General features: G+C 46.7%; 1 protein-coding gene across 10 annotated transcripts in view; it reads left to right on the top strand.

The window, feature by feature from the left end:
- Nucleotides 1-228: 228 nt before the first annotated feature.
- Nucleotides 229-23,919, top strand: part of ANKLE1 (ankyrin repeat and LEM domain containing 1) — a 113,859-nt gene continuing 90,168 nt past the window's right edge. For 7 of the 10 annotated variants that reach the window (XR_008892144.1, XR_008892146.1, XR_008892147.1 and 4 more), the window contains exons 1-2: nucleotides 229-887; nucleotides 20,346-20,525. Coding sequence is in view for 5 of the 10 variants with exons in the window: in XM_056570320.1 (XP_056426295.1) it covers nucleotides 835-887; nucleotides 20,346-20,525 (233 nt within the window). In the remaining 5 variants the exon portion in view is untranslated. Of the gene's footprint in view, nucleotides 888-20,345; nucleotides 20,526-23,919 lie in introns of those variants that run through there. The other 3 variants (XM_056570311.1, XM_056570360.1, XM_056570330.1) reach the window with 3 other exon arrangements.

The raw sequence follows: 23,919 nt of genomic DNA, 5'->3' as shown, positions 1-23,919 counted from the left end.
CCATGCCCCCCGCTCCCCTGGTTAATAACTTCTGATCACATTGGGTCTCAGAAGTGAGACTCTGTGCGATCAATCCCTCAGCCCCTGTACAACCCCCATCATGTAAGACTTTGTTCCATGATGGGAGTAGTGGTACAAGCACTAATCTAGCCTCTCTGCCACTTGCAGACTCCTGCAGCCAGGGAACTACTACTCCCATCATGAAAAGAAGTCTGTTGCATGATGGGAGTAGCCCCGGCTGCAGGAGTCTGCAGACAGCTGACACTACTAACAGATGAAAAACTGATGCCACTAAATAGCTACCACCCAGGTAGTGCCCATATAGGTTTTCTGTCCTCTTATTCCTTTCTATCACCAGGGCGGCAGCAGGAGGAATGTCCATTGCGGGTGTATCTTCTTGTCTGCCTAATCTTACTGCACACGGAACGAACACCGGAGCTCCGATATAGAAATAGTGTATTCTATAGTTATCTCCTCTGGAGACTGGGCCATGCATAAACACGTGTGGCCGGTCACAAACCATATATTTACTGCCTTGAGTGAGGTGGAAATTTGCGCCCCGTGCAGCCCTCACAGCGGGGAACAGTGTCCAGTCACACACCGGAGACCTGTGCCAGGGGCGGAGCCTGCAGGGCGGGAGAGGAGGGAAGTTTGAAAGGCGCCTTGTCTGCCCTCAGCACATGAAGGGACAGCTGCAGCTTCCGTATTATCTTCTGCCCTGTGCACAGCAGTCACTCCACAAGCGGGCGGGATCGCTGGAATGGACGCACTGCTGCACCGTCAACCCTTCTAGTTCTCGCCATTCTATGGTCGCCCTGACGAGTTTCCAGCAGGATGGAGGAGTTGGCTGGAAGGTTGTGTGAAGCGGTGGAGAATGAAGACGCCAAGTGAGTGTATATGTAGAATACTTCTCCTGTGTCTGTTGTATCCAGCTGCACCGGCTATAGTATAGCCGCTATACTCCTGTCACTGTACGACGTGTTACATGTATGGATGTATCTGGCTTTGTCATTAGTAAGAATGCTGCTTATTTGAGGTGGATGGGGGTCCAGCCCCCACTGATCACGTGACAGAAGGGGCTCAGCGCTCCAGCTGGTGGTAGCGTTGACTTGCATTGCTGTCCGATCCCATTGGCTGCAGTACTGGGCCCTGTAGGACAATGTTCCTTGTAAACAATGGAGTGGCAGATCATCAGATGTCAGACCCCCACCTCTCTCCTCTCCACCTCTAAAGTGGTATATGGGGGGGGGGAAACATCCCAATATGGGAATAGACATCTTGAATTCCTGGACGTGCAGATAGATGTCATTGATGACCGTATCGTTACGTCTGGCTTCAGGAAAACAATCGCTAAAAACGCTGTGTTGCACTTTGACTCCTCCCGCCCGGCCCATGTGAAACATAACATACCTTATAGCCAGTTTCTAAGGTTAAGAAGAGTAAATAGTACCCAGGAAAAATACAGTACCCAAGCTAATGAATTAGAGAAACGTTTCATAGACGGGGGATACCCCAAAGAATAGTAAAAAAAAAAAGCCAGAGAAAGAGAGCAACTAAAATTCCAAGGGAACAATTATTAAAAAGGAAAAAAGTCAGAGAAAACAAATGCGAACAGAGAAGAATCGTTTTTGCTTTTGAAAATTCACCCTTAAATGACACAATCAAAAAAGCTATTAAAGGAGTAGTCCAGTGGTGATTCAGTGGTGAGCAACTTATCCCCTATCCTAAGGATAGGGGATAAGTTGCAGATCGCGGGGGGTCCGACCGCTGGGGCCCCCTGCGATCTCCTGTACGGAGCCCCGACAGCCGGCGGGAAGGGGGCGTGTCGACCTCCGCACGAGGCGGCGGCCGACACGCCCCCTCAATACAACTCTATGGCAGAGCCGAAGCACTGCCTTCGGCAATCTCCGGCTCTGCCATAGAGATGTATTGAGGGGGCGTGTCGGCCGCCGCCTCGTGCGGGGGTCGACACCCGCTATATCGGCGGAGAGCCGGGGCCCCGTACAGAGAGATCGCAGGGGGCCCCAGCGGTCGGACCCCCGCGATCTCAAACTTATCCCCTATCCTTAGGATAGGGGATAAGTTTTTCACCACTGGACTACCCCTTTAATAACAATTGGAATTTATTACAGAATGATGAAGATTTAGCTAAGTTAACAACAGAAAGACCATTAATAACTTCTAAAAAGAACAAAACAATTGGGGATATCCTAAAAAAAAACGCAAAGAACTAAATAGGAATAAAAACAAAAGCTGGTTGTCTGAACAGAGACCAATGGGTAATTACCCATGTGGTTCCTGTTCTTTCTGCCAGTTAAATTCTAAAGCCAAAACATTAACCTTAAATGGTTATGATATCCAGATTAAATAACTTATCACATGCAGATCATCTCATATTGTATATGTCCCTCACGTGTAAATGGAAGCGATTTTACATTGGTAAAACCAAGAGACCCTTGTTCCATCGTATACGTGAGCACACTCTATCCTTAAAAACCAGAGCAGGAGCCCTACGCTTCATTGAACACATAATGGAAGCACATAAGAATGAACCTGAACCCTTTAAATTCACTGGCATTGAAAGGGTGGAGTGTGCTAGCGACGGATGGAACAAGGATGAAATTCTGCTAAGGTAAGAAACTAGGTGGATTCTACGCCTAGATGGAATGGGCTGTGTAGGCCATTTTCTGACCACTGTCACTTTAAACATTAATAACTCTGGAATGCTTTTAGTGATCATTCTGATTCCGAGACTGTTTTTTCGTGACATATTCTACTTTAACATAGTGGTAAAATTTTGTGGTAACTTGCATCCTATCTTGGTGAAAAATCCCCAAATTTGATGAAAAAAATTGAAATTTTTGCATTTTTCTAACTTTTTCTAACTTTCCAAATTTTTTTTTATTCACATTTCCAATATGTCTACTTTATGTTTGCATCATAAAGTTGCCATGTTTTTACTTTTGGAAGACACCAGAGGGCTTCGAAGTTCAGCAGCAATTTTCTAATTTTTCACAAAATTTTCAAACTCACTATTTTTCAGGAACCAGTTCAGTTTTGAAGTGGATTTGAAGGGTCTTCATATTAGAAATACCCCATTATAAAAACTACACCCCCAAAGTATTCAAAATTACATTCAGTCAGCGTTTTAACCCTTTAGGTGTTTCACAGGAATAGCAGCAAAGTGAAGGAGAAAATTCCCAATCTTCATTTTTTACACTCGCATGTTCTTGTAGACCCAATTTTTTTAATTTTTGCAAGGGGTAAAAAGGAGAAAATTTTTACTTGTATTTGAAACCCAATTTCTCTCGAGTAAGGACATACCTCATATGTCTATGTAAAGTGTTCGGTGGGTGCAGTAGAGGGCTCAGAAGGGAAGGAGCGACAAATGGTTTTTGAGGGGCATGTCACCTTTAGGAAGCCCCTATGGTGCCAGAACAGCAAAAAAAAAAAAACCCACATGGCATACCATTTTGGAAACTATACCCCTCGGGGAATATAACAAGGGGTAAAGTGAACCTTAATACCCCACAGGTGATTCACGACTTTTGCATATGTAAAAAAAAAATAATAATAATTTTCCCTAAAATGCTTGGTTTCCCAAAAGTTTTACATTTTTAAAAAGGGTAATAGCAGAAAATACCCCCCAAAATTTGAAGCCCAATTTCTCCCGATTCAGAAAACACCCCATATGGGGGTGAAAAGTGCTCTGCTGGCGCACTACAGGTCTCAGAAGAGAAGGAGTCACATTTGGCTTTTTGAAAACAAATTTAGCTCTGGGGGCATGCCGCATTTAGGAAGCCCCTATGGTGCCAGAACAGCAAAAAAACAAAAAAAAACAAACACATGGCATACTATTTTGGAAAGTAGACCCCCTCGGGGAACATAACAAGGGGTAAAGTGAACCTTAATACCCCACAGGTGTTTCACGACTTTTGCGCATGTGTGTGTGTATATATGTATGTATATATGTATATATGTATGTATATATATATATATATATATATATATATATATATATATATATATATATATTGTGTATATTTGCATATTTGAGGCCTAAATTAGGGACTTGAATAGGGGTGGACATAGGGGTATTCTACACCAGTGATTCCCAAACAGGGTGCCTCCAGCTGTTGTAAAGCTCCCAGCATCCCTGGACAGTCAGTGGCTGTCTGGTAATACTGGGAATAGTTGTTTTGCAACAGCTGGAGGCTCCGTTTTGGAAACAGTGGCGTACCAGACGTTTTTCATTTTTATTGGGGAGGGGGGCTGTGTAGGGGTATGTGTATGTAGTGTTTTTTACTTTTTATTTTGTGGTAGTGTAGTGTCTTTAGGGTACAGTCGCACAGGCGGGGGTTCACAGTAGTTTCTCGCTGGCAGTTTGAGCTGCGGCAGAAAATTTGACACAGCTCAAACTTGCAGCCGGATACTTACTGTAAACCTCCGCCCATGTGAGTGCACCCTGTACGTTCACGTTGGGGGGGAGGAACATCCAGCTGTTGCAAAACTACAACTCCCAGCATGTGCTGACAGACTGTACATGCTGAGAGTTGCAGTTTTGCAACAGCTGTAGGCACACTGGTTGTGTATCACTGAGTTTGACCTAACTCAGTGTTTCACAACCAGTGTGCCTTCAGCTGTTGCAAAACTGCAGCTCTCAGCAGTCACAGACAGCCAACGGGTATGCAGGGAGTTGTAGTTATGCAACCAGCAGATGCACCACTACAACTCCCAGCATGCACTTCAGCTGTTTGTGCAAGCTGGGAGTTGTAGTTATACAACAGCTGAAGGTACACTTTTCAATAGAAAAAAATGTGCCTCCAGCTGTTGCAAAACTAGAAGTCCCAGCATGCCCATAAGGGAATGCTGGGAGCTATGGTGGTCTGCCTCTTGCTGTTGCATAACTAAAGCTCCCAGCATGCCCTTTTTGCATGCTGGGAGCTGTTGCTAAGCAACAGCAGGAGGCTGTCACTCAGCTCCAACTGCTGATCCACGCCGCCACTGCAGGTCAGTCCCTCGCCGCCGCCGCTCCTGGGGCCACGATCCCAACATTGACGCCGGGGATCGGGATCCCCAGCTGCCGGGGTCCTCTTCCCGCACCCGATCACGTCCTCCGGAAGAGGGGCGGAGCGGGTTGCGGGAGTGACACCCGCAGCAGGTGCCCTGATTGGTCGGCCGGTAAACCAGCCGACGAATCAGGGTGATCGTGAGGTGGCACCAGTGCCTCACCCCTGCTGGCTATGGCTGTTCGGGGCCGTCAGGCTGTTCGCTGGGCTGAATTGTCCAGCGATCTGCGGCCATCGCCGACATGGGGGGGGGGGTCATCATGACCCCCCCCTCTGGGCGATATGCTGCGATGCCTGCTGAACGATTTCAGCAGGCATCGGGCACCGGCTCCCCTCCGGCTAGTGGCGGGGGGGGGGGGCCGGGATTTGACAGGACGTACTCAAACGTCCTAAGTCCTTAAGGACTCAGAAAAGGGGCCGTTTGAGTACCTCATGCATCCTTAAGGGGTTAAGTAATCGCCATCAACAGTGATGTTCCTGATCAGCCGGGTGGCGTTTTGAGCCCCGGCCGTGGTATTCTTCCTAGTGCCCAGCGACACCCTGCCACTCTTCCTATAACTGGCCGAAGGCGTGGCATCGCAGTGCCCGTTAATTAGGTGAGCTACAGTGTTATGCATCTACCCCCCCCCCCCCCCCCCCCCCCCCAGAAGAAGGAAGAAGACTGCGCTAGGGGAGTGGCAGCATATTACTGCAATGCTTTAAATGCATTAAAAAAAGTGTAAAAAAAAAAAGAAATAAAATGTTTATTAAATAAAAAATACAAAAATCAAATACAAATGTGTAGGGTAACACAGAGCACATCTGCAGAGTATTACATGCTGCTGATGCCCTGTCGACAGTCACAATAGTTGGCTACCTGCTGCGGCTGGGTAGCTGTGTGTGTCCACTCACTGTAACATAGTTCATAAGGTTTAAAAAAGATCAGAGTCCATCACATTCAGCCTATATCCCTAATGAGTCCCTACTGAGTTGATCCAGAGGAAGGCAAAAAAAAAATTCATACTAGAGGTAAAAATTCCTTCCCGACTCTGGATCAATGTTCTGTCCCTATAAATCTAATATACATAACCGGTGATGTTATTACTCTCCAAAAATGCATCCAGCCCCTTTTAAATTATTTTACAGAGTTCCCCATGACCACCTCCTCCGGGAGAGAATTCCACAGTCTCACTGCTCTTACAGTAAAGAACCCCCGTCTGTGCTGGTGTAGAAACCTTCTTTCCTCTAAATGTAGAGGATGCCCCCTTGTTATAGATACAGTCCTGGGTATAAATAGATCATGGGAGAGATCTTTGTACTGTCCCCTGATATATTTATACATAGTTATTAGGTTTCCCCTAAGCCTTCTTTCTTCTAAACTAAATAACCCTAATTCTGATAATCTTTCTTGGCACTGTAGTCCTCCCATTCCCCGTATTACCCTGGTTGCCTGTCTTTGAACCCTCTCCAGCTCCACTACATCTTTCTTGTACACTGGTGCCCAGTACTGTACACAGTATTCTATATGTGGTCTGACTAGTGATTTGTACAGCTGTAGAATTATTTCCTTGTCGTGGGCATCTATGCCCCTATTGATGCACCCCATGATTTTATTTGGATTTCCTGCAGGCAGCCAGAAGCGGACACATTGAGCTACCCAGCCGCAGCAGTGAGCTCACTCTTGTAATTGTAAACTTGTAAATAATTTTTTTTACAAAGGCCCCATTTGTACTGCGTTTCTGCAGTGTTACAGGTATCTGTCAGCATCACGTCAAAAAAGTGATGCAGACGCATACTGTAGCAGCCCCATTCATTTCTGAATGAGACTGCTACAGTATACATTGGCACCCCTTTTTTGACATGTCTCCAATGGACACCTCTAACATACTGCAGAAATGTAGTGTGAATAGGGACTACGACCCCCCCCCCCCCCCCCCCCCCAAAAAAAAAAAAAAAAAAAATTTTTATTGTGAAAAAAAATGAATTGTTTAACACCCAGTGCTGGATATATTCGCCATGAGCGGGTGCTTATGGCCACAATATGACAAATATATCCGTCAGGAACTTAAACTGTCACAGACGGCGTCACTGCTATTCGACCACAAAGGAGCGATCAGAGCGGTCCCTGGTCCAGTTAATACATTTTTCTTTCTGAGACCCAAAATTTTGCAGTCCACATGGGTCACTTGTAGGGGTGCTGTATTGTTCTGCCATCTCCGATCCTTTGCAGGCATAGAGTGCGTCTATAATTCATATAATGTCCTGAAAGCCAAAGGGCGCTATTCCCCTTCTACATTGTACCAGGCAGTCAGGCAACCAGATATGGCCTAAGTTGGAGTACTGTCCAGCCGGGGACGAACAGTGATAAAATATGGGGCGCATTTCCTCCATTTCAGAAGCGATGTACCAAAATAATGTTCCACAAATAATTTGTGAAAAAAAGGTAATTTAAATTTTTTTCCCACTGACTTTCCATATTAATAATGCCAGCCACCCAATAAGGGCTCAATGTACTTACTTTTGCCCTAGGTGAATGCTTTTGAAAATGGGGTCAGTTCTGGGGGTGCAGAATTGTTCTGACAGCTAGAATGGTTTGCAAGATGAAGTGTGGCCTATAATTTGTATAATATCCTGAAAGCCAAATGGGGCTCCTCTCCTTTTTGGTTCCCACCATGTGGCCATGCAACCAAATGTGGCCAAAGCGGGGGTACTCCCTAACATGGGACAAGCAGAGTAATAAAACTTGGTGTGCATTTCACTCATTTCAGAAGCTATATTTTTTTAAATGTATCCCACAAATGATGCATATGGGAAAAAGCTCATTTAAATATTTTACACTGACCTATGCCATTAACACAAAAAGGCCTCATGGAACGCACTACTAACCCAAGTGAATACATTAGGGGTGTCATTATTAAAAAGTGGTCCCTTATGGGGGTGCAGTATGGATCTACCATCTTCAATCCTCTGCAGGCATGGAGTTGGGTCTATAATTTTAATAATAATGTCCTGAAATCCTGAGTCCTTTTTGTGTGGCTGGAATAGATACCAGGGGTGTGGAAATTTTAAAAAAAACTACTTGTCCAAGGGACTAAAGCTGAACACAATCTACTTGTCCCTCAAGAAAATCCACTTGTCCTGGCAGATAAAATAAATTCCACCAAAATAGTCTGATTCCCCCCCCCCCCCCCCCCCACTAGACCACCAGGGATGGATATAAGATCCTTTAGACACTGCTGACAGTGGTAATCTAATGGTTAATAGGCGATCGCAGCATGCCAGGCTATTAGCGGCCGGAGAGCTGTAGCTCCTCTTACACCCGAGACAAGCCCAGAAAAGTCTAGATGTTACTTTTTGATCACCTTATAAAAAATTTCTCATATGAAGTGACCAAAAATGAGCAATTCTGGACAATTATTTACATTTACACCGTTCACCGTACGGTTTAATTAACATCATATTTTAATAGTCTGGACATTTCCACATGCAGCAATACCACTTATGTTTATTTTTGTACATTATTTTTAAAGAAAATTGGAAACTTTTATTAGGAAAGGGGCTTATTCACATGTATACACACTTTTTAAAATATTTGAATCACTATTTTTCAGTCTTCATAGGGACTTATGTGTTACTGGGGGGGGGGGGGGGGGGGTTCTGCTTCTCCAGTTTGTGTGCTGCATTTAGTGTCAGAAAATGCTGGAAGTTGCATTTAGTTACTAGATAACTACAACTCCCAGCATGCCCTGATACATCCTATGGTTGTGTGGGTGTTGCAGCATGTTGCACTGTATAGTACAGTTAAGGTTATTGTGTAACATGCTGGGAGTTGTAGTTTTGGTTTGTGTCAGCTGCAGAGACATAGGCTGTGTCAAGGAATACTGGGAATTACAGTTAGTAACTACAACACCCAGCATGCCCTGATGCAGCCTATGGCTCTGCAGCTGACCCGAACCAAAACTACAACTCCCAGCATGTTGCACTTTATAGTTCTACAGTTTAGGTTATGGTCCAACATGCTGGGAGTTGTAGTTTTGGTTTGGGCGTGTTTGCGTGCATCCGTGGGACTCTTGGTTGGCGGGTGAGTATGAAGGGGGCGGGATTCTGTGGGTGCAATTTAGTGTGGGTGCCACTAAAAATAAATAAAACTAGATGGCACAACTGCCCTAATGCCCGTCTGCCCCTATACAAAACATTTATGCATACACATATCATACATGCACCAGCCACTGCCCCATATACATACACACACCTGCCACTGCCCCCCCACATCATACATTACATACACACAGATACACTCACACCATACATATGCACACATCATATATACACCTGCCGCTGCCCACCCTACATCATACATTACATACACACATCATACATTATATACACATCACACATAGACATCATACACACATCACACACACCATACATATCCACCAGTGTTTCCCAACCAGGGTGCCTCCAAGCTTTTGCAAAACTACAACTCCCAGCATGCCCAGGGCATGCTGGGAGTTGTAGTTTTGCAACAGCTGGAGGCACCCTGGTTGGGAAACACTGATATACACCATACATATGCACACATCATACATACACCTGCCGCTGCCCCCCCCCCATCATACATTACATACACACATCACACATACACTCACACCATACATATACAACCACCCTTCCTGCCGCCGCCTGTATTCTTGGTCTCCTCACCTGAGCTGCCATGAGTGGACATCAGAGCTGTAGTCCCGGCCGGTGTGAGGTGAGATTTCCGTCCTCTCCTCTCTCCCCTCCCCCCTGCTCTGTGTTTTCCCCGTGCAAACAAGCAACCGCCCCGTGGTGGATTAGGTCCTGTCTAGACAGAGCAGGGGGAGGGATAGAGCTGTGTGCGGGGGATGGAGCTGTGCACGGAGCTGTCAACATCCTCTCTCACCCTGCTGTGTCTTCTGAGCTGCGTCCTCCATCCTCCGGGAGGGGAGATAAGGCTCAGAGTTGGTGTGAGGTGTAAACTTCCATCGGCTCCTGCGCCTCACACCGACATTAAAGAAAAATAAGGGGGAAGTCTGTCTGTCCCTGCCCGATACAGGGCTAAATCTATTAACAATTCACCTGCCCGGCGCCCAAAACTACTTGTCCCGGGCGTCGGCCTATAGGATTTCCACATCCCTGGATACAAAGTACTCACTTCTGGTCTAGATCAGTGTTTCTCAAGCAAAGTCCTCAAGACCCCCCCAACAGGTCATGTTTTCTGGATTTCCTTAGTCTTTCACAGGAGATATAATTATGGTCAGTGAATCAGGCATCACCACAGTTAAATCACCTGTGAAAGACTATGGAAATACTGAACACATGACATGTTGGGGGTACTTGAAGACCACGCCTGAGAAACACTGCTCTAGATTAATACTTTAGGTGGTGTTCTGTATGGTTTTGGCCTTTGCAGGCACTAAGTACAGCCTTATCCATTTGGCCTAAAATGAAGTCGGGCTTCCCCAATTTGAAAAAAAACGTGCTTGGTGTTTAGAGTACCTGTCATCAAACCTTATTTTGTAAACTTTATACCTAAAACCCTTCTGTCCTTAAAAATTTTTTTTCCCGAGCTTTAAAAAGCTGTGTATCATACCTTCCCCTTGCTAACATTGGATGAGCTCCCAGTAGGAAAAAGTGGGCGTTCCCTAGTAGGTGTGATGTCACTGAAGCTCGCAAGAGCTGTGCCTTGCCATGCCCCACACGCACTTCCTGAGTTTGGACTTCTGCAAGTCTAAGTGGAGACCAAACTAACTGTTTGACTTGCATCAGGGAACAGAACATGTCTTATAATTACATAAGGAACAATATATTAAGTTTAGTTTGGTGACAGGTACTCTAAGGGTCGTACAAGCTTAATTGCCTTGGTACTTAAGGGGTTAAGGTCAAACACAGACAATTATATTTTAGTGTCTTTGGCTTTTCCTCCTCACCTTCTAAGTCTAGGCTTCCACTGCTGGCTTACTGTAAGCGATCTGTATAGTTTGCCGCTTTAGTAAACCCTTGCTGGGTTAAGTGGTATGCTCTAGCCCAGCAAGAAAAGAGTTGACTAGTGCTGGTAATCGTGCTAGTTAAAAGATTACTTTTTTTAAATCAAATGTTCCATTCTGTAAGGTATAAAAAAATAAAAAATAAAAACTTAACCCCTGTCATGAAATTTTGGTGCAATAACCTGCACACAGCCTTTGTACTGCCTGCAGGTGGATGGTATAGCAATATTTTTACCTCATATTTGCAGGCTTTCATGACTGCAAAAAAGGCTTTTATTCAAAGCCACTGACGGTCGTATAGGTGTGGCGCGAGGTGTGCCGCCACCAAGCCCACCCCCACGCCTACCCCGTATGTCCGCGCTGGGACCTTTGTGTGATTGACACACAGGTCCCAGCACATGCGCCCTTCAGCTAATCTAACCTGCACGCTGCTGTGTGTCATCCAGCAAGTGCTCGCTCCCGCCGCAGTCTTCCTCCTCAGTGGGCCTGCGCAGTGCTAGGTGCAGAGAGCGCGCTTCCTCTCTGCACCTAGTATGGAAAACTAACCTAATTGCGTGCTGCTCTGCGCAGGCGCACTGAGGAGGTAGACGGCGGCAGGAGCGAGCGCTTGCTGGATGACACAAAGCAGCGCGTAGGTTAGATTAGCTGAAGGGCGCATGTGCTGGGACCTGTGTCTATCACACAGAGGTCCCAGCGCAGACATACGGGGTAGGCATGGGGGGTGGGCATGGTGGTGGCGGGCATCGCGTACCTCGCGCCACGCCTATCCGTCAGTCAGTGGCTTTCAATGAAGGCCTTTTTCTCTATCGGCTCCATTGGGGGGGGGGGGGCACAGACCATGGCTGTACGCAGCTGTCAGTAGGAGGCTTGACACTATGGCAACCAGAAAAGTCTGCTTCTCCCAGCAGGGTATACCGGCTAGAGATGAGCGAACTTACAGTAAATTCGATTTGTCACGAACTTCTCGGCTCGGCAGTTGATGACTTATCCTGCATAAATTAGTTCAGCCTTCAGGTGCTCCGGTGGGCTGGAAAAGGTGGATACATTCCTAGGAAAGAGTCTCCTAGGACTGTAGTCACCTTTTCCAGCCCACCGGAGTAGGGATCGACCGATTATCGGTATGGCCGATATTATCGGCCAATAATCACGATTTTGGGCATTATCGGTATCGGCAATTACCTTGCCGATAAGCCGATAATGCACCGCGAACGCCACCCCCCGACCCGCCGCACCGCGCCCCCGACCCACCGCACCGCGTCGCACCCCCCACCGTGATGCTGGGAGGTATACCGGTATGGATTTTTGCCCATACAGCTATACCGGTCGGGCCCCTCCCCCACCCTCCGAGTCAATAAAAAAATTAAACTTGCCCATAATGGGGGTGGTACGGGCCATCCATGCTTCCTGTATAGTCCGGAGGCATTCCGGGTGAAGAGTGAACCGGTCCGGGCTGTCCTTCTTCTCCGGCAGTCATCTTCTCCACTCCGACCGTTGGCTGATGCGGCTGCTTTCAAGGATTTAGCGGACATAAGGGTGGAGATTTTGGCAAACTTTGCCTTTGAGACAGCGGGTTCTTCCTGCTCTTGCTTCTGCCTGGGTGTCGAAGGCCCTTTCAGTATGGTCTCCCAACTCCGCCAGGGTGGTCTTCAAGATCCATCTGGTGGATTTATTTAATCTAGCTCTCCGATGCTCCGCAACTGGAGATTTTCTGTGTTCTGCTTCCATGCGCATCCACTGTGCTGCCTTTGCCACAAGCTACCTGGTAGCCACCGTCCCTCCAGGTGGCTTAAAGCCTGAAATGTGGACGCTGCCTTCTAGAAGTGAGGCGACTGGCGGAAAAGAGTTTTCTTACCTCTGGATAAGGCTCACAGAACCACTTTCTGTTGTAAGTCCTCCTTCCGGTTCTGCGGACCTTTGGTACCAACAAAGGGTCCAACCAGGCGCCTTCTTGGGGAGGGGGCTCTCTCCTTACGGACGTGTCCCTGCCAGAGGTCGGCTATCCGTTCCGGGGGTTTTGCGGCCCCCTCAGGCCTTCCTCGGTCTGAAGGGTGGCCCCCCACCCGCCGACCTTTTTCGGGTGGTTGGTCGCCTCTTATTCTTCCAGGATGCCTGGACCAGGCACATTCAGGATTCCTGGGTCAGGGATGTGGTAGTCAACGGATACAGGATCGAATTTGCTTCCCTTCCATGGGATTGCCTTTTTCTTTCCTGGGCCCTCCGGTTTCCCCTCTCTAGCGAAGGCAGTTCGGGGCAGGGCCCCCTTTTTTTTTTTTTTTATCCAGTGAGTGATTGTCCAGGTTCCTTCAGGGAAACATTTTCATGGTTATTCCAACCTCTTTGTGGTCCCCAAGAAAGGCGTTTCTGTTTGTCCAATCTTGATTCCTTAGTATCTCAGCCAGCATTTTCTGCTTTCCCATCCCTAATGGAGTCTCTCCGTTCGGTGCTGGCGTCCATGGTTCACAGGGAGTTTTCGTTCCTCGGTGGACATCAAGGTTGCCTGCCTCCACATCTCATTGTTTTTCCGGTCATCAGCGGTACCTCCGCTTTGCAGTTCCGGACGGTCATTTTCTATTGTGGCCCTCCTTTCGGTCTGGCCACTTCTCCCCGGACCTTTACCACAGTCCTGGCGCCTGTGATAGCCCTTTTACGGACAACAGCTGTTTATGTGATTCCTTACTGGGACAACCTCCTGATCAGAGCTCCAGCCAGGGCCCAGATCCTGGAGGGTCTTAGTCTCAACCTCCAGGCCTTGGCTCTCCAGTTCGACGCGGCCTCTGCCCGCTTTCGACTCCGCCGACCAATTGGCTGACTCTCTTATCAAGAGTCCGATGACTTCAGCACCCTGCTCCAGTTTCCATTCGCTTTTGCATGGACGCCCTGGGTCGGTTAGCGGAGGCCGTGCCATTTGCCCAGTTTCATCACCGACCTTTTCAACTGGTGATTCTCTTCCGGTGAGACAGGTCTCCATTGTCTCTCTCGGTCCCTTCTATGGTGGCTTTGTCCCCCCCTGCTTTCTCGAGGGCGCTCCTTCCTGCCCCTCCTTGCCAGTCTGTCGGGCTGGGGAGGCGCTTTCAAAGACCGGCCCTTCTGGGATCTTGGTTCCCCTAGAGGCCCTTTTCCCCTTCAACATGTTGGGGCCTAGGGCAATTCCTTCTTTGCCTGCTTCTTGGGTATTTCCCTTCTGGGCAGAACTCAGGTTTCTGGCCATCTCAGCGATCTTCATTCCGGGCTTCTCTGGGATGTGGTCTTTCTCAGCCGGTCTTCAGCCGTCAAGGCGAGTGGTCCCTTCATCTGGAGGTGTTTGCAGTGACCTGCAACCTCTGGGGTGCTCCAGGCGTGGACCTCTGCATGTCCCGCCACAACCAGTGTTCCTCTCTCTTGGTCGGGCTTTGCCCTACCTTTTTGTTTCCTCCCCTTTCTCTCTTTTCGGGGTCCTGAGGAAACTCACAGCAGAGGGCGTTCCCGCCATTCTCGTGGCCCAGACTGGCCCCGGCGGGCGTGGTACGTCGTCATGGTCAGGCTCCTCAATGACTTACCGCTGCGCCTTCCCTATCGTCCAGACCTTCTATATCAGGTCTCCTGTGCCACCCCTATTTACCGTTTCTGCTTTTGACGGCGTGGCTGTTGAGATGGCGTTTCTGAGGACCCGCGGTTTCTCTTTCCATGTGGTTCGTACAATGTTGAGGGCTCACAAGCCTTCCTCTGCAAAGATTTACCACCATACCTGGCGGTCTTATTTCTGTTGGTGTGAAACTCGGCCTTTTTATCTGGTCGTGATTGGCTTTCAGCTCCCTTAGGGGTCAGAGGTTCGGCAGTTTCCATTCTTTTTCCACGTCCTCTGGCGTTCAATTTTCATGTCCGAACCTGGTTCAGGGAGTGGCACAAGCTGCCCCTTCTTATCAGTCCCTTTTTTCACTTGGGACTTGCACTTCGTCTTAGTTGCCCTGCTAGGCCCCCCTTTTTGAACCTCTCGGGGACATTTCTCTTCGCCTCCTTCCCCAGAAGGTGGTGTTCCCTATTGCTCTTCCCTCTATTAGGAGGGTGTCAGAGCTGGCAGCTCTCTCCTATCGTTCTCCCTTTCTGGTTGATACCAGGACGAGTTTTTTGTTTTCCGTCCAGGTCCGTCCTTCGTACCTGATATGGTTTTGACTTTTTCATCTCAATGAGGACATCGTCCTACCGTCCTTTTGTCCGGCCCCTTTCACATTACTGGAAGCGTTTGTTCCACAACCTGTTGTGGTCGTCGGACAGGATAACCATTTCGGAAGCTTAACGCTACAAGGAGAAGATCCCACCCTTCAGGGTTTTGGCTCATTCCGCCCGATTTTCGGGGCATACTGGGCTCTCCGCGGCTTCAGCCTTGCAGTTCTGTAAGGCGTCCGCGTGGTCGTCTTTGCACTCTTTCTCAAGGGGCTACCAGATTCATACCTTCGCATCAGCTGATGCTACTCTGGGCTGTAAGACGTTGCAGGAGGTGGTCCAACCGTCCTCCTGTCTGATTCCTTACCCACCCAAGGGACTGCTTTGGTACGTCCCATGGTCTGTGTCCCCCAATGGAGCCGATTAGAGAAAAGGAGATTTTTATGCTTACCGTAAAATCTTTCTCAAAGGATCCATTGGGGGACCCAGCTCCCATCCTTTTCTGGTGTTCCTATTTCAGTTATCTGTCCTAAAGGTGTTCAGTTGCCTTTTCTCTTGGTTGCTCGGACAGTTTGTGGTTTTCTCTTGACCTGTCGGTCTTCTCCTATTGCTCTGGGACTAAAACTGATTACCTCAGGTGCCTGTGGGCGGGTATACCCTGCTGGGAGGAGCCGACTTTTCTGGTTGCCATAGTGCCAAGCCTCCTAGTGACAGCAGCATACACCCATGGTCTTTGTCCCCCAATGGATCCTTCGAGAAAGATTTTACGGTAAGCATAAAAATCTCCTTTTTGCAGTCATGAAAGCCTGCAAATATGAGGTAAAAATATTGCTATACCCTCCACCTGTACACAGTACAAAGGCTGTGTGCAGGTTATTGCACCAATATTTCATGACAGTTGCGCTTTAAGGATGCAGGGCGTATCCATATGCCCCCGTTTCGAGTCCTTAACGACTCAGGGCATATGGGTACGCCCTTCTTCCAGCCCCTGTTGCTCGCCGGGCAGGGACCGGACCGGGATGCCTGCTGATATCGTTCAGCAGGCATCCCAGCATATCGCTCCCAGGAGGGTCCTGAGGTCCCCCCATATCGGCGATCTCCTGTCAATTCAGACATGCGATTTGAGGCTATTCCGGGTCAATAGCCCCATTTACCCTTACCCAGCAGGAGTGAGGTGGCACGGTTGCCGTCTCACAATCATGTGATTGATTGGTCGGCATGACCGACCAATCACTGACCTGCTGGGCAGTGATCGGGATGGCGATCGGATCGAGATCGGCGCCGGTGGGGATAAAATACTTTGCCCTGGTCAGGTGGGGGTCCCCTCAAGATCGGTGGTGGTGACAGGGGCAGCAGCATACAGCAGGAGGTGAGGCCTGTTCATCTCCTGCTGTTGCTTAGCAACAACTCTCGGCATGCAAAGCCAAAGAGCATGCTGGGAGTTGTAGTTTTGCAACAGCAGGAGTTCCAACTACAACTCCCAGCATGCCCTTTGGTAGTCTGAGCATTCTGGGGGTTGTAGTTATGCAACAGTTGGAGGCACATTTTTTCTATGAAAAAGTGTGCATCTAGCTGTTGCATAACTACAACTCCCAACATGCACAGACTACCAAGGGGTATGCTGGGAGTTGTAGTAGTGTGCCTCCAGCTATTGCAAAACTAAAACTCTCAGCATGCCCTTCGTCTGGCAATGCATGCTGATTGTTGCAGTTTTGCTACAGCTGGAGACACATTGGTTGTGAAACAGTTTGTTACCTAAATCAGTGTTTTGCAACCAGTGTGCCTCCCGCTGTTGCAATAATACAACAGCTAGCATGTACTGAGACTGTACACGCTGGGAGTTCTAGTTTTGCAACAGCTGGAGGCACACTGGTTGCGAAACACTGAGTTAAGTAACAAACTCTATGTTTCGCAACCAATGTGCCTCCAGCTGTTGCACAACTACAACTCCCAGAATGTATGGTCTGTCAGTGCATGGTGGGAGTTGTAGTTTTGCAACAGCTGGAGGTTTGCCCCTCCCCCCCCCCCGAATGTACAGGGTACATTCACACAGGCGGAGGTTTACAGCGAGTTCAGCTGCAAGTCTGAGATTCAGTAAATTTTCTGCCGCAGCTCAAACTCCCAGCGAGAAATTCACCGTAAACCTCCACCGGTGTGAATGTACCCTAAAAACACTACACAAAATAAAAAGTAAAACACTATATACCCCTACACAGTCTGCCCCTGCCCCCCCCCCCCCCCCCCAAAAAAAAAAGTCTTGTACGGCACGGTTTCCAAAACAGCCTCCAGCTGTTGAAAGACAACTCACAATATTGCCGGACAGCCACTGACTGTCAAGGCATGCTGGGAGTTTTGCAACAGCTGGAGACACCCTGTTTGGGAAACACTGCCGTAGGGTATTTTTTTGGCGGATTCAAATCCCCAATTTATGCCTCAAATGCGCATGGCGCTCTCTCGCTTCAGAGCCCTGTCATATTTCAAGGAAACAGTTTAGGGCCACATATGGGGTATCTGCGTACTAGGGAGAAATTGGGTTACAAATTTTGGGGGGCGTTTTCTCCTTTTACCCCTTATGAAAAGGTAAAGTTGGGGTCTACACCAGCATGTTAGACCCCCAAAATTTGTAATGCAATTTCTCCCGAGTACAGAAATACCCCATATGTGAGCGTAAAGTGCTCTGCGGGCCAACAACATGGCTCAGAAGTGAGAGCGCGCCATTTACCTTTGAGGCCTAAATTGGTGATTTGCACAGGGGTGGCTGATTTTACAGTGGTTCTGACATAAACGCAAAACAATAAATACCCACATGTGACCCCATTTTGGAAACTACACCCCTCACGGAATGTAACAAGGGGCATAGTGAGCCTTAACACCCGACAGGTGTTTGACAAATTTTTGTTAAAGTTGGATGTGAAAATGAAGAGAGAAATGTTTTCACTAAAATGCTGGTGTTACCTTACATTTTTCATTTTCACAAAGGAGAATAGGGAAAAGCCCCCCAAAATTTGCAGCCCCGTTTCTTCTGAGTAAGAACATGCCCCATATGTGGATGTAAAGTGCTCTGCGGGCAAACTACAATGCTCAGAAGAGAAGGAGCGCCATTGGGATTTTGGCAAGAGAATGTGTCCGAAATTGAAGGCCACATGTGTTCTCAGTCTTCATAGTGCCAGAACAGTAGACCCCCCCCCCCCCAAACATGTGACCCCATTTTGGAAAATACACCCCTTACGTATTGTAATAAGGAGCATTTACGCCCCACAGGTGTCTGACAGATTTTTGGAACATTGGTCCGTGAAAATGAAAATTTTTTTTTTTTTCCTTTGCACAGCCCACTGTTCCAAAGACTGTCAAATGCCAGTGGGGTGTAAATGTTCACTGCACCCCTTATTAAATTCTGTGAGGGGTGTAGTTTCCAAAATGGGGTCACATGTTGGAGAGGTCCACTGTTCTGGCAGCATGGGGGTTTTGTAAACACACATGGCCTCCCACTTCTATTCCAACCAAATTCTCTCACCAAAAGCCCAATGGTGCTCCTTCTCTTCTGAGCATTGTAGTTCACCCGCAGAGCACTTTACATCCACATATGGGGTATTTCCATACTCAGAAGAGATGGGGTTAATTTTGGAGGACATTTTCTCATATAACTCCTTGTAAAAATTTTAAATTTGGGAGGAAAACCAGCATTTTGGGGATTTTTTTTTATTAATTTACACATCCGACTTTAACGAAAAGTCGTCAAACACCTGTGGGGTGTGAAGGCTCAGCAGACCCCTTGTTACATTCCTTGGGGGGTGTAGTTTCCAAAATAGTATGCCATGTGGGGGGTTTTCTGCTGTTCTGGCACCATAGTGGCTTCCTAAATGTGACATGCCCTCCAAAAACCATTTCAGAAAAACTCACTCTCCAAAATCCCATTGTCACTCCTTCCCTTCTGAGCCTTGTAGTGCACCCACAGAGCACTTGACATCCACATATGAGGTATTTCCTTACTCAAGAGAAATTGGGTTACAAATTTTGGGGGGCTTTTTCTCCTTTTTACCCCTCGTAAAATTTCAAAATCTGAGTCTACAAGAACATGCGAGTGTAAAAAGGAAGATTTAGAATTTTCTCCTTTACCTTGTTGCTATTCCTGTGAAACACCTAAAGGGTTAACAAACTTTCTGAATGTCATTTTGAATACTGTGAGGGGTGCAGTTTTTATAATGGGGTCATTTATGGGGTATTTCTATAAACCAAAAGTTCTGTGATCACTGCATCTCTGGACGAGGTGATCGGGTTGGAATGGCTGCTGTTATCTATCACCCAGGGGAGTCCTGAGACCCTCCCGTAACAGTGATTACTTCTGAACAGTGAATCATGGCTTTTCCGGGCCAAACGGGTCTAAACATATTTGGTATCGCTGTGTGCAGGAATGCTAATGGTCCCGTACGGTGAATGGCGTAAAAGTGAAAAAAAATACTGTCCAAAATTGCTGATTTTTGGTCACATCACATCTAAGAAAGAAAAAACACAAAAAAGTGACCAGAACATGCATGCATAAGTGGTACTGCTAAAAACTATAGATTATGGCAAGAAAAATAAGCCCTCAAACAGCCCTGTATACGGAAAAAGGTTATAGGGGTAAGCAGAGGGTCAGCAATGCAATACAGCAAGACGTAGCACTTATCACAGCCACTTTTCATTTCAGTGTAAAATTGTCCCGTTCTAAGGTAATTTTACCTGGCTGACTATAAACTGATCATTTGCTTTGCGCCATTTAATACATTTGACGCATGTAAGCACTTTCAAAGCAGAAAATTGACTGTAAAACTAGTCTACCACAAACAGAAATGATAAATTGCCCTCATCGTATATGGGAATTAATGTCATTTATTTGGCATGACCATTTTCCTTACAGGCAGGTCTTTTTAAATTTGATGCAAATTTTTCATAAAATGTAGATTTTTTTTATTTTTTACAAAGAAATGATTCACTTATGCAATCATATACCATTGAATATGTCACGAAAAAATAAAGAAGAATATGTCACGAAAAAACTTTTAGAATCAATTCGATGGGTGAAAGTATCTCAGTTATTAATGCATAAAGTGACACAGGTCAAATTTGCAAAAATTTTCAGTTTTTAAGGGGTTAATTAATGAAAATACAGATTTGTGGTTATATTATCTTTTCTCAGGGAAGTTGAAAATCTGTTGAAGAATGGAGCAGATCCGAATTTAGTTCTTTCTACTGGCATTGCAGCCATTCACCTTGCTTCAGGAAAGGAGAACGAGTGTGCCTTGAGATGCTTGACACTGATTTTGCAACATGGTGGAAATCCCAATGTCAGGTATGCCTAGGAAAAAATGTGATCAGTTGTTCTAAGCCTTGAAGGTTTTTAGGCCTTTTACAATTTAGGTACTTTATTCTATTGCATCAGGGATGTGGAATTTCTATTGCCAGACGCCCGGGACATGCAGTTTTGGGTGCCGGGCAGGTGAATTTGTCCGCCCCTTAGCCCGGACCTGACAAGCGCTGCGGCAATCTGCAGTCTGTATGGCGCGGGCTGCCCGCTCCATACTCTGCAGCCCCCGTCTGTAAAAAAAACTGTGTTCTCCGAAGCAGAGCAGGGGAGATGAGAAGCTGTGGATTTGTCTCCTTTCCCCTGCTCTGCAGATCTGCGGGGGGGAGATGAGGGGGCGTGGCTTCTTGCTCCATGTGCAGATCTGCGTCCTCTGCCTTCACTCCCCCCAGCTGTAGCTTCGGAGAGCTGAGGGGAGGAGGCACGTCTGCACGGGGAGATGCATGCGGCGCTCTGCAGTCTGTATGGAGCGGGCTCGGGATTCCGTCCAGCTCCATACTCTGCAGCCCCCAGCTGTTCTCAGTAGCCGGGGGCCGCCGCTAATAGCCAGCATGCGGCGATCGCCGCGGCTGGCTATTAACCCTTTAGATCGCCGCTGACAGCGGCGTCTGAAGGGACATGTGAATGCTCCCTGGTGGGCTAGTGGGCTGTCTCGCCCCCCCCGCAGCGCGATCGCGGGGGGGGGAGAGATCCACTATAGAGGTAGTCGGAGGGCTTACCTCTGCTTCCCTGCTGTCCCGCTCTGTCATTGATAGATCCTGGCTGGACCAGGCTCTATCAATGGATCACAGAGCACACAGATTAATAGAGTTCAATAGAACTCTATTCATCTGTCTGAGGAATCTAATTCCTCATATAAGTGTAATAAATTGTTTCAAACTTTTATAAAATTTTTTTTTTTTTTTAAAGACACACATTAACCCAGTGGTCTTCAAACGGTGGCCCTCCAGATATTACAAAACTACAATTCCCAGCATGCCAGGACAGCCGTTGGCTGTCCGAGCATGCTGGGAGTTGTAGTTTTGCAACATCTTGAGGGCCACAGTTTGAAGACCGCTGCATTAACGGAGAACTACGGGATTGAAAATTTTATCCCCTATCTTACGGATAGCGGATAAGTTTCAGATCGCGGGGGTCCGACCGCTGGGGCCCCCCGCGATCTCCCGTACGGGGCCCCGGCTCTCTGGTTAGAGAGGGCGTGTTGACCACCGCACGAAGCAGCGTCCGACACGCCCCCTCCATACACTGCTATGGGAGAGCCGGAAATTGCCGAAGGCAGCTCTTCTGCTCTCCCATAGCAGTAAATGGAGGGCGCGTGTCAGCCGCCGCCTCGTGCGGTGGTCGACACGCGTTCTCTAGGCAGAGAGCCGGGGCCTCGTACGGGAGATCGTGGGGGGCCCCAGTGGTCGGACCCCCCGCGATCTGAAACTTATCTTCTATCCTTTAGGATAGGGGATCAAATGTTCAATCCCGTAGTTCTCCTTTAACCCCTTCCATGTTAAAAGTTCGCCCCCTTTTCCTATATAAAAACATGCAAACATAATAAAAATGAACACTTCGTGCTTAATTGTATCACCTATTAAAATATAACATTATGTATCCCGTAGGGTAAATGTAAAAAAAATACCAAACCACAGATTTGCAATTTTTATAATATCCCAGAAAAAAAAGTTAAAAAGCGATTAAAAAGTCAGATCAATACCAAAATGGTACCCATACAAAAAACAGATTATGGCGCAAAAAATTAGCTCTCATACAGCCTGGTATGTGGGAAAAAAATAAAGCTACAGGGTTAAAAAAATGGCAATTAAAAAAATTAGAAAAAGTCCAGAATTAGTAAAACATGACGTAAACGATACAAATCTGGTATCGCTGTAATCAGGTGGCCTAAAGTATAAACCTAACATGTTATCTCAACCACAAGGTAAATGGCGCAGAAAAGAAAAACCACCAAATCTGCTAAATTATCTTTTACTATTTCAATATCTCTTCCATATATATCTATCTATTATTTTTTTTTTAAATTTTTATTTTTTTTTGTTCAGAGAATGTTATTGAAAAATTAAAAGGTATCCTTATAGTAGGTATTTATGGCTATTATAGGGTGAGGAGGAAAAAATCAGAGCGTAAAAGCAAAAATTGGCCCGGACAAGTGGATTGTCATGAGGGACAAGTAGATTTTGTTCCATTTTAGACCCGTGGACAAGTCGTTTTTTATAAAATTTCCACACCCCTGTGCATCTATGTTAGATCCCTGTTAGATGACCCGATCCGCACTGTAAATGATTGCACATCTCATTTATACTGCTTAAGTTCTGGGCAACGAGGGCTCCCCGCCTGATTGTTGGAATGTTTGTGCATCAGGTGCACCTCCCCTAATACCAATAGGCCAACAAACAAGTGTTTCCTCGTTCACCAGCTGATCATTGGCCTCATTACAAAGGGTGATATTGGCCTCTTTTTTTTATTTTTTTTATTTATTTATTTTTTCAATAATCACACCATGTAATAAGGCCCTTATAAGCAACAAATTTGTGCATTTGCATCCAGTTGAAAGGTGTTCATAGCCTTTAACCCATGACCAGACACCTTTTTTATGTGTGTGTTTTTCATTCCTAAAGGGGTATTCCGTTTTTTTTTTTTTTTTTGTTCTTTAAAATAATGTGCCACTGGTGCCAAATTCTGCATGTTTTAAATTTTCATGTGTCCCTGTCTATGATGGATTGTGCCCTTTTTTTGTTTTAAAGTGCACAGAATATCGGTATAAGTTAACATCTATCGGCCTGAAAGTTCACATTTATATAAACAATATTTATGTAAACAATTTATTGTTTCTATAAATATATATTGCTTGGATTATGAGCAAAATATTTTTAGTAATATTTTAGCAGGTTACTACTATTTTTAGTGATATTTTTAGTACTATTTTAATTTTTAGTGATATTTGTATTTCCAAATTCTTATAATATTTTTAAAATATATTATCTGCAAAGAAGCTTTTTTTTTTTTTTTTTTTTTTTTTCTTACCAGTTAAATCTGGTTCTGAGGCTGTCTGGTATTCAGAGTTGAATTCCGGCCATTATCTCTCCTTGCAGTGCCCAGGTATGTTTATGCAGGGGAGATGGGCCGGATCTGCCTTCCAATCCCGCCCATGCAGTTCCTCCACAGTCCGATTCAGGTGAAGAGGCTGTGGTGTTGCTAGGCCCGGAGGCCTCCGTGGCAGTGAGTTATGTCAGTCATCTTCAGGCACCTGCCGGCCTCCGGGGTCTGTTGCAGGTCGCATGAATGGCTTCTGACGTCACATCTGACCAGAGAAGAGATCCCGGGAATCCCTTCTTTTCCATAAAGGCTCTTCCTTCTATCTACCCGTTCTTCCCTCGGA

This window comes from Hyla sarda, chromosome 1 (genome assembly GCF_029499605.1).
Source record: "Hyla sarda isolate aHylSar1 chromosome 1, aHylSar1.hap1, whole genome shotgun sequence".
In the NCBI taxonomy this organism is placed as follows: domain Eukaryota; kingdom Metazoa; phylum Chordata; class Amphibia; order Anura; family Hylidae; genus Hyla; species Hyla sarda.
Note: the sequence above shows the minus strand (reverse complement) of the source record. Positions and strands in the feature narration are given on the sequence as shown.